This window comes from Microcebus murinus, chromosome 3 (assembly GCF_040939455.1).
Source record: "Microcebus murinus isolate Inina chromosome 3, M.murinus_Inina_mat1.0, whole genome shotgun sequence".
In the NCBI taxonomy this organism is placed as follows: domain Eukaryota; kingdom Metazoa; phylum Chordata; class Mammalia; order Primates; family Cheirogaleidae; genus Microcebus; species Microcebus murinus.
Window position 1 is genome coordinate 44,653,039 of NC_134106.1, and position 11,797 is coordinate 44,664,835.

The following is an 11,797-nucleotide window of genomic DNA, read 5'->3' on the forward strand; positions in this document are numbered from 1 at the left end:
CACAAAATTAATACAATAAGTACAATAGTAGGTGTTTGTATATCTTTGACATACTAAGAAAAAATGTCTAAGGATTTTTACACAATATATCTGAGCATATACAACTGTGCACTGGACTTGATGGAATGTAGCAGCATGTCATATGACTGGGCGTGCAGGGTGGACTTGGGCCTCCTGCAGTGTCTAAGAATCATCCTGAACTCTGGGTGAAGCCAGTTACCATGTTTATTTACATAATGAGTAAACTCACAATCACAAAATGCAGTAAAATTTGGGGCTAGTAAAAATAAATGAACTGATTGTACAAGTAAACGTGGTTCACATGCATATAATCAGGTTGTTAGGTCGGATCCATAGGCCTCCAGTGTCCTTTAAGAGAATGGATATAGTCATTACTTGTGTTATCTCATAGGGGACTACCGTGAGAAAAATATGTTAGCATTTTCTGTAATAAGAGCAATTATTTCTCTAACTTGCAAAGAGTATAAAAGAAAAGTGACAGTTTTGTTTTGTGTAAGATAAAATCAAAGATTTAAAAGGCCATGCTCAGGATTCCTTTCTGTGTGCAGACAGTATAGGAACCTAGAAATGTCCTTCCTCCCATACATGAAAGCTATAGAGCTGAAGAAGGCATGCAGGGGACAAAGACATATTCATTAAGTATTTATTTCTTTGGGGATGGGGGTCTTCATTTCTTTCCTTTTTCTAAGTTTTATTTTATTTTTGATTGACACATAATAATTATACCTATTTATGGATATGTATTCTTTGAGTACCATCACCAGGCATCATGCTAGATGTTGGGAATCTAATTGTATAACTCTGAACCTGCTTCCTTAGAATATGCATTCTAATGTGGAGAGGCACATAATGAATACATAAACAATTACATAAACATAGTAATTATAGAAAGTGATAGTTGTCACGATGCACACAACAGAGTGGGGGTGGGGCCCTTTTCACCAAGGGGCACTCAAAGAAGGGGCCCTGGGGCGGGGTAAAAACCTAAGTGCATTTTAGAAGGCCACAGCTGGCCTCTCTGCTGGCTGCCAAGGCCATAAACATGTGGCACTTACTATATTTGATGGCTAAATATGTGCCATCTGCACCAAAGAATTAGAGAAAATGCTGTGGAAACCCTCAGGGGACCAATAGTTGGTGACTGCCTGAATGGAGACCAAAAAATACAGCATACCTAACTTATTAAACAAATAAATTGTTCCTTGGTCATTTAACATTTATCAGCACTGTTTTATTTATTTTTTAATGCAAAGATGGCCTGAAGGAAACTTAAAAGTAATATATGCAAGATCATTGTCCTTTGTCATTCCATTAAAAAAATTGTTTTCACAGCTATGATCCTTATCGAACATGTACAAAATGCATCCACAATGAAATTTCTTCTTATATATTTACTTTATGATGGTTAAAGGCAACATGATTTTGGTAAAGGAATAAAAGACCATTATAAAAATTAGTTTTATTTTCAAAACCTCTACAGAAGACATGGAAAATATATTAGAATGAAGGGGGAAACATAGTTATCAAGTAAGATGATGTCAATGGAATTTTCCCATTTACCTATTTATTCTTTTGTTTTTACTAGTTGAACCTTCTTATTTTTTGCTTTTTAAAACTTATCAGTAGGTCATCTTTCTAAATAGAAATACTTGAAAGATATATGCACACAAAACAGATTCAGATTTCATAGCACAAGTGTTAGACTTCAGTCTGTTTCAAGAAAATATAATTCATCCATTCAATACTTATTGAGTCTACTAATCTAATAGGTAAAATATGCTGGAACCATAACAGTGTATTATGGTCATGCTGGCCACTTGGCTTGGGTGAACACTGTTTGTAGCTTCTTCTGTATATGGTTACTGCAGCAATTTTCTGAAAGTAGCCAAACTGGCTGGATAGCTTAAAATAAAGAGCAATTTAAAATTATCCAGTTAATGTGATAAAAATCAACTAACAGAATGAATTCAGGAAAAACTCATGGGATAGTTTACCTGGGAACTCCAAAGAAAAGAAAAAACTATTATTCTACTAAGGAAATTCAGTAAGTCACTTGATTACAATATAAAGAGATCACTGGTGTTCTATATGCCAGTTTTAAAACATTAATGATTAAAAAGCATTTTGTTCAAAATAGCAAGAAAAATAGACTATAACGATAAGTTTCTCAAGAAATATATAGGACCTCAATAAGCAAACTATAAAATTTTAGTGATGAACTTAAAAATTGGAAAAGTGGAGAAAATTTTTGCTATTGATGACAAGATTAAATATTGTTAGAATGTCAGTTCTCTCTAAATTATTTTTAGATTTAAAAGAGGTTGTGAAGAGTTTGAACAAGGACACCTAAATAGAAGGAGACGGGCGTATAGGGAAGTATAGGGACAATTGGATGTTAAAATACATTCTAAAGCTATGATAATTAAAATGATTTGGTACTGGTTTAGGGATTAACTAAAGATATCAATGGAACCAAACAGAATGTCTAGAAACAGACTAAGGCATATACCTGATTTAATATATAGTTAGATAATAGTTGAATTTGAATTCTGCAGAAAAGGGTAAGTTATTCAGTGGAAGATGCTGAGGAAAATGTCTAACCATTCAAAATTAATTTTTCGTATAATGCAATCACATAATTTCAGATGTATCAAAGATTTAAATATAAAGGATAAAGCCATACTTTATCCTTCAGTTAAAGATCGTACATTTTGAACACATACATTCACCTCTTCTTTCTCCTAAACCCCACTTAAATATCAGTGGAAAGGATTTTTTAAGAGGTTTAAACACCCACAAGGACAAAGAATGGGAGAGAAAGCTGCAGCAATGAAACCGTGGAAACCAGAAAGCAGATGAGCAGGTGGTAATGCAAACCTGACTTAGAAGCCTGGAGTGGGGAGGGCCAAGGACTGGCCCAGTTATCACAGTGGAGACCCCTCAAGGCTCAGGCCACTGGGAGTGGGCATGAATGTGAGGCTAACATTACAGGACTGATTCCAAATCTGTTTCATAAGCAGTTATTTCCCCACGCCTGCCTAGAGAGCAGCTATTCTGTTCATCCCGGGCGGAAGCCAGAGTTTCAGACCCTCTGGAGATGGTCTTACAGGCATAGTTGAAAAAAAGATATAGTGCTGAAATCAGGGATTCAGTGAAATCGCTGAATGTTGAGGCCTTAACCTTCTTCCCAGATTCTCAGAACATGTATAGCCAGACTCAGATCCTCTAGGCAGGAAATTGGATATGCCTTCCCTGGAGAATATGACTAGTCCAAGAGAAAAGATATCAAGATACCAACATCAGAGGCTCCTGATGAAGTGATTTATTCTGCTCACCTTAGAAAACCTAAGGCCAAGCTCAGCAGCAGGGCAAAAGAAAAGTCCATTGCAGACTGGGGGATGGGGAGTCTCATGCTCCATCACTCATGCCAGGAGACATTTGATTGAATTGTTAAATCTGCCCCTCCAACATGGATTGTCCCTACTGAGAAACCTCTGGCCCAGGCATTGATCCCTGGCACACTGGTTTGGACCTGCTTGCAGGACAGGTGTCTAAGGAACACATTGCTCTCTGGCCATCTGGTCTAACTTCAAGGGCCCTCATTGCTCTTTAGCAATTCTTTCATTTCAGTTAACATCTGTTAACTTCTATAGCAATTATTCCACATTTTCACTTTATTTAATCCCTCAACTATACCTCCACTCTCCACCCCCCTTATTCTCAGGAAATTACCTTACTTCCTTCATACTGAGAAAATGGAAGCTATGTTAAGCTTCCTTTGAATGCTTCTTCCTTTCCAAATTATGGTCCAATATTTTAACCCATTGTCTTCTCTTCCATACAGAGATGTGTCCCCTTTCTTATCTACACCCAGTGAGTCTACCTATCTCTCGATCCTCTTCCTGTGAACTGCCCTGGGTCTTGTTCCACCAATTACCACTCCTTTACCTGCATCCTCAATTCGTTCCTTTGCCCACTCATCAGAGTAGTGTAGTGGATGCTGTGATTTGCCACTCAGATTCCCTTTCGGGATGGGAGGACTCATTCTCCCAAATGCTGGGAGAGCTGCTCAAAGAGGGCCCTCAGCATTCAGCCCTCTGAAGAAATTACAAAAGAAAGTCACCTCATTGAAGGCCACATCCTCTTCCCTCAGTACCTCGCCCCTAATGACTGGTTGACGTGGGCGATATGAAAACCCAGCCCTTTCACCTTAACTCAGGTCAACTCTGCAGGGTCTTCTCAGCTTCAGAGTGCCTCATGTGTCGGCTGAGGTCTCCATCAAGAGTGCATCACTGCCCAGCTCCCCCCTCAGTCCTATCTTGTCTCCCTTCCTTGCCTCCCACAAGTTGTTAAGCCTAAAAGCACTCCCTAATTAACTTCTGCATGCTAATCATCTCAGAGCCCATGTCCCAGGGTACCCTCCCTATGACAGCAAGACATTGACATTTAATAATTTGTTAGGTAGTTCCAAGTTCCTCTTTCAAGACACTGTACAAATTTACGTTCTCATCAGCAATGTAGAAGAGTGCCGCTTTTCCTATGCCCTAACTGCCACTACTAGATATTACCAAGCTTTTAAATCTCTGCCATTTCATAAGTAACAAATGGTATCTTATTCTTGCTTTATTGTACTTTTTTAAACTAGGGATAAGAGAATGTTTCTACATATTTTTATTGGCTATTTAGATTTCCCTTTCATCTGCTGCTGTTTTTGCCCATTTTTCTATTGCATGACTATCTTCTATATAAGTTCTTCAGTTTTCTGTTTGTTTTAGCTTTAAGACTTTCTTTTGGCCATTCAAAGGTTTTACTTGTTTTTTGTTTTGAGACAGCCTCTCACTTTGTTGCTGGGCATGAGGGTAGTGGCATGATCCTAGCTCACAGCAACCTCACATTCCCAGGTTCAAGCAGTCCTCCTGCCTCAGCCTCCCAAGTAGCTGGGACTACAGGCATGTCCCACCATGCCCAGCTAATTTTTCTTTCTTTTTTTTTTTTTTTTGGTAGAGATGAGGTCTCACTGTTTTGCTCAGGCTGGTCTGTAGCTCCTAACCTCAAGCTATCCTCATGCCTTGGCCTCCCCAAATGCTGGGATTATAGGCATGAACCACTGCATCCAGCTGATGTTTTAATTAGTTACCATTATCAATATTTTTCCTATGTTTCTTAGTTTTCTGTCATGCTTAAATTGGCATTCCCTATTCTAATGCTTGAAAAAACCACTAATATTTTCTTTAAAACTTAGGTCAAGTGCCATTGCCATCACAAAGATGTCTCTGAGTACCTTGAGCAGAGTTAATCCCCCAATTGCTCTCTCCATTATATAAATCACCTTGCCTATCATGGTCTGCCTTACAGTCATTTTTATTACTTCACAAAGTCTTCTATTAGATTGTAAGATACTAAGGGAAGATGTCTATTTTATTTTTTCTTTTATTTTATATATATATATATATTTTTTTTGAGACGGAGTCTCGCTTTGTTGCTCAAGCTAGAGTGAGTGCCATGGCGTCAGCCTAGCTCACAGCAACCTCAAACTCCTGGGCTCAAGCAATCCTACTGCCTCAGCCTCCTGAGTAGCAGGGACTACAGACATGCGCCACCATGCCCAGCTGATTTTTTCTATATATATTAGTTGGCCAATTAATTTCTTGGTATTTATAGTAGAGAGGGGGTCTCGCTCTTGCTCAGGCTGGTTTCAAACTCCTGACCTCAAGCAATCTGCCCGCCTCGGCCTCCCAGAGTGTTAGGATTACAGGTGTGAGGCACCACGCCCAGCCAAGAATTCCATTTTAAATCTCTATGTATGCCCTCCAGGATCTAGAATATCACTTGCATAAAGTGCTACTTAAATATTTATTGGATTGAATTAACTGGTACTGTTTGATTATGACACTAAGGATGGTAGAAAAAATATATATATGGTCATTAAATATGAAATGTCTGGTTTCAAATCAAAAGTGTAGTTTATGATATCTCAAACAAAAAGCAGTACCTTTTTCAAAGTATGCACCTAAACTATCCACACAGTTTTGCCATCTTAATGGTATCTGTTTATGCCAGTAACAAAGAAGCCTGGAGAGAGTGAGTGGCAACGAAATCGCAAGAGGTGTTTTCCACAGCTTGAGAATTGAATATTCTTCCTCGAAAGAAGTGGTCCAAAGCTTGGGAGAAGTGGTAGTCAGTTAGTGCAAGGTCTGGTGAATGTGGTAGATGACAGAGTTTCCAGGTCCAGCTTCTGTAGTTTGAGCAGTGCTGTTCGTGCGACACGTGATTGAGCATTGTCTTGCAAGAGGTTTGGCCTGTCTATATTGACCCATCTCCGCTGCTTAATCACAACCATCCTCCATCATTGCATCCAGTGGATGCAGCAGACATCCGCTGTAATCAACTGACCAGGTTTCACAAAGCTATAGTAGATAATACAGGCACCAGACCACCAAACAGACACCATTAGCTTTTTTTTTTTTGATGAATATTTGGTTTTGGACTATGTTTCAACTTCATCTTTATCCAGCTTTGCTGGATGCTTGCAATTATCAAAAAGAATCCATTTTTCATTGCACGTAACAATACAGTGTAGAAATTATTGGCCTTTATGTCGTGACAGCAAAGAAAGGCGAGCTTCAAGTTGATTTCTCTGCTGACACTCATTTAATTCATATGGAACCCATCTATCCAGGTTTTTTTTTTCCCAATTTCAGGATTATGTTGGTGTAGATTTGGAGAGAAAGAGACACTTAATCCAGCTTTTTTACCTTGCTGATATGTTTCAAATGGTCCAATATTGTTAGAATAGTAATGTCAAACTTTGTTGCTAATTCACGCATAGGTTGAGATGGATTCGGTTCCACTGCAGCTTTCAGCTCATCATTATCCACCTTGGTCTCAGGTCACCCACGTGGCCAAACATTAAAATCACTAGAACGGAACTTCTCAAACCATTGACATACTGTGCATTCATTAGCCACATCCTTCTCAAACACTTCATTGATTTTTCCAGCTATGAGCACTGTATTTGTTCCATGACAGGACTCACATTAAAAAATAACACGAAATTTTGACTTACCCATGGTTTCATAAAAATTACTCTAAAAACAGTTTGAAATGTAATTACAAGCCAAAATGTGTGTTTGAAAGACTAAGCATGTACCTTCACAATAAAAATAAAATGTGTCAAAGTGAAATATCAGAGATATCAACTGCCAACTTAGTATTTAAGGAAATCAGACATTTCATACTTAATAACCCTTATATTTATTCTGTATACATCCTCATTCATTAGACATAACTTTTTGTGAAATATTTTGACTAGTTATTTTTTCACCAGAACATTTAGTTCCGCCATCTCTAAACCTGAGCCACACCAATCGAGGTCTAACTGCAAGAGCAGCACATGAAAGTGAGGTCTCAGGCCTTGCCAAGTGATAGGGGACTAGGACACTCCTAGGTGAGTAGGCAGGTCAGGCAAGGTGACTCCTAGCAACAGGGGTGGAACCTTTGGAGCCATGACACAAAGTGGCCATCCTCCCCACACGCTAAACAGGGCTCGGTCTGCCAACACCATGACCTTCTCCCCATCAGGGGCATAGTTTCCTCCTTGGCCATGCGTTTGGCTGGTGAAGAAGTTCCTGATGGTGCTGAGGATGAGACACGGGGAGGTAGTCAGTCTTTCAGCTAGATCAGTACATTAAGTTATCAGCTCAGGTAGGCGAGTCACTGCAGTTCCTATGCCTACTAATCCTAGTCTTGGAATCACTGGTTTCAATTTCCCTCTTCTTGTTCCCTTGAGCCCATTCAAATATGGCTTTCATGCCACTAAAACTGCTCGTCAAGGTCACCAGTGACCTGCACAACGGTCAATTCTCAGTTCTCACCTCACGTGACCTGCCAGCGGATCCCTCTCTGCTTCATGAGGGCTTCATTGGGCTTCCTGGACACTAGTTTTTCTCACACTACACCGGATGCTTTCTTCTCCTCTTTTGCTGGTTCTTCCTCTGCTTCCTGAGCCCTTAACATTTGACCTCTTATCTTTTCTATCTATATTCTTTTTTTTAATGGTCCCAGCCAATCTTATGGCTTTGAATACTGTCTATGTTGACAAATTCCAAATTTTATTTCCTCTAGCTAGACTTGTAGATCCAACTGCCTACTCGACATCTCACTTGGATGTCTGACAGACATCTCAAATGTAACATTCCCCTTCCCCCAAATGTGCTCCTCTCACGGTCTTTCCATTTTAGGAAATGACAACCTCATCTAATTAGTTACTCAAACCAAAAACTCTGGTGTCATCTTTCACTCCTGTCCTTTTCTCACACCCACAGTCAATCTGGCAGCAAATCTACTTACTATATCTTCAAAATATACTTAGAATCTGACTCCCTCTCACCACCACCACTGTAACCACCCTGGACAAGTTACTTAACGTTCATGTTTCTCTCTTTCCTCGTCGATAACCGGGAATAATGGTAGACTATGACTTACAAAGTTCGTTTGTGGAGTAAAGGAATAATATATATAAAGAACTTAGCATGGTGCTGAACAGATAGTGCTTAATAAATGTGCTTTCATTATTATCTGTGGCTTTCATTTTCTAGAAGGCTTCAAGGAGATTCAACTAGTAAAATCGAAGCCATCCACTCCTTTTCATAGAAACTGAGTTTTAGTCTTCAACACATGAAATTTCCATTTTTAAGATTTCAACTAAATGAGTTAAAGTAAAAGAAGAAAAGTCAAAATTAACCTCATCCATTAAAACTGTCCCAAAAAAGAACCAAAGAAAGGGTTAAATGGCCATTTGAACCATTGGAATTCTTATCTAGTCTGATTAAGAGTAATTTTCAGCTAATCAGCAAACTTTGGCCTAGAAAATATTTTAATCCAAGGCTATACATGATTGTCACACATCATATTGCACAGCTGTATACAGCTCTTCACAACCTGAAATAACTTTGGGATATGAGAAAACCCATAGGATATTTCCGCGACAGCAACTGGGATAACAGCCATCATTTGTATAAAGCTACCTTGGATCATTAACCTGTAGTCCCCCTAAATCTATCAGCGCAACTAATTATTAATAGGTAGAAAGATTCTGGAAAATCTTCAACAGTATTATCTGAGGTGTCAGCAATATATGATAGGTCTGAATTACATAGGAAGCATCTCAGGTGAGCATCCAAATGCATCAATTAGATACTGGGATGTTGCTAATAAATTAAGATAAACCATTGCACTAAATAAGCAGAAAAATATTTTCAAAACATTTAACATCCTTCAATGCAGTCACTTTGCTTATATGGTAATAAATCATACTTATATAGATAAAATTAAATAAACATTTTCTCTTATTTTAATGTTTTTGGAAAAACATGTTTATTCTTTATTTATTCTTTCAGTTATTCTCTTTCTCTCTGACCTCTCTCCGTCCCTTCCCCCGTGTGTGTGTGTGTAAATACATAAAACATCTACCATGTGCTGGGTAATGAGAAAGCAATGGTGAATTGTTTTTATCACTAACCTCTTTATAAAAATATTTTGATCCTTTTGAGTGTAAGAGCTAGGTAATAATGGCCTTGGAGTGTTTTAAGAGGGAGGATAATTCTAATATGAAATTATCAGGAATTGACTTAATTTGTTAATAACTTTTCTTTGTCTATAATTATATATTATACTCTGGGGTACTCTTAGAATGATATTTATAATGTAAACAAATTTATATATCACTATGCAAAAGTTACATAGTATAAAGTAAATTCCCATTAATACCTATTATGCGATCATTTCAGCTGATCCAGATATATTTTATATGCTAATTTATTTATTTATTTATTCTTTTCTAGGAAATCCTGGCTGAGCAAAATTGGGAGTCCTAGTTCTCGCATTGACCGCACCAACTTTTCTAATGAAAAAACCATCTCTAAACTTGAATACTCTAATTTTAGTATTCGATACTAATAGAAGATAAATAAAAATTGTAATGCTTCTACTGTGCAATAGATACCATATGTTCTTAAGTCTATATACTAGAATAATAGTAGCAGAGTAGGATGAAAAAAGGGAACTTTCTGTTCTGAAAGCTACAAATCATGTCACTAAAAATGTCTGACACAAATAATTTTATTCAACTGTGTTTTTAACAAGCAAAAACATAGTATTCTAAGATAAATGTCATTACAAATACTTAATGTTAATATGCAATTTAAACTTGTCTCATGGAATCTTTAATTTCAATGAACAATATAGCATGTATGTTATTTGGTGAGACATAAAATAATAAAGTTAACATTTTAAAATTATTTTTATATACAGTTGTCTGTATGAACTATAAAATCTTCTGAATAATAATTTGTTCTTAAAGTTGAATAATTTGTCTTTAAAAAGAACCAGTGGTTAGAAATATGTGATGATCAATATAACCATAAAATAATATCGATAGAGTTTTATCGATAAAATTTTATAATTCTGGTTAAATATGAACATGATGCAATACTTAGGTTGGAGCTACTTAATACCTTCCATAAACTATACTATTTTGTATAGTGAACATTCAGGCTGAGTGACAGTGGCTAATAAGAAGTCCCTATTTCAGTATAGCAAGCAGCAAGATTTTTATCAACAACCACCCAAATACATGTTCCATTAACCAGAACTGAGAGTCTAAGTAAATTATACAATACTATCCCCTAAACTTGGCCTATTCATTTGGAGATCTTCACATGTAAATGATAATTAAGCAATGGAGTATTTAAAGGGGAAGGTTTGTTTCTATATCATAAAGTTATAACATTCAAAAAGATCTTCAATACAAAGCACTGGGAAATTTCAAATGTTGTAGGCATATACTTGCATATATTCTTCAAAGATTTCTAAATTATTTATAGTAATAAAGCCCTTCATTAAAACAAATTTTATATGTAAATGAATATATAAGAAATAAAAAACAAAAAAAGCACAACTGGTATAATTGACATGAGGATGGAAGTCCCTAGAGCCCTGCATACTTGGTCTTTCCCTCCGTCTGTGGACAATTTCAAATCATCTGGGAGCACAGGTTGGAAACTACCATTCTAAATGTGGAGAAAAAATTCCAACCCCCTGTCTCATCTGCCTGCTGCAAGGTGTGACTTGAGAGGAGGTGGAGAAGGGTGGGCTGAGTTTGTTCATTTGACAGGTTAACTCTATGGATTATGATAATATTGATATCAAATACACATAAACCAAGACAACATTAGGGAATGACTTTTCCAAATATACTTAAAGGAATAAATAACTTTCTTATTTTAATACCATGCTCATACTAAGTATTACATATGTCAAATACTATATAGGAGAATCTATTGACATATTCACTTGGGTTTTGCTCCCCATTACTGGTTTGAGGTAGGTAGGTCTTTGTGTTCCTTTACCTCAGGGAGGCTTGTGGTGCCATATCCCCCTGAAGACAAACTTTTTTTGCAAAAATTGTTTTTTAAAGAGGGAATTATGCTGTGGGTTGAGGAGAAAGATAAACACTGAGTCTTTGGGGGGGGAAAGAGAAGCAGAGTGGTGACAGCCAAGGGGATGAGGAGATTATTGAAGACTTTGGAAAGGGAACAAAGGCTGTGGATTTCCCACATCATGAAGACCTGCACCTTTTCCCCCAGGGGCACCTCCAGGGATGGCTAAATCTGAGAAGGAAGCAGCTGTGGTACCCAGAGAAGCTGAATTCCAGGCCCAACTCTCCCAGCTCTAGCAAGATTCCTGTCCCCAAATGTGCTGCAAAGCATCCAGCAAG

General features: G+C 37.6%; 1 protein-coding gene across 2 annotated transcripts in view; it reads left to right on the top strand.

The window, feature by feature from the left end:
* The window catches only part of ACYP2 (acylphosphatase 2), a 163,092-nt gene extending 152,773 nt beyond the window's left edge, over positions 1 to 10,319 (top strand). The window contains exon 5 of one of the 2 annotated variants that reach the window (XM_012777806.3): positions 9,864 to 10,015. Coding sequence is in view for 1 of the 2 variants with exons in the window: in XM_012777808.3 (XP_012633262.2) it covers positions 9,864 to 9,978 (115 nt within the window). In the remaining variant the exon portion in view is untranslated. Of the gene's footprint in view, positions 1 to 9,863 lie in introns of both variants that reach the window. The other variant, XM_012777808.3, reaches the window with a different exon arrangement.
* The last annotated feature ends 1,478 nt before the right edge of the window (positions 10,320 to 11,797 follow it).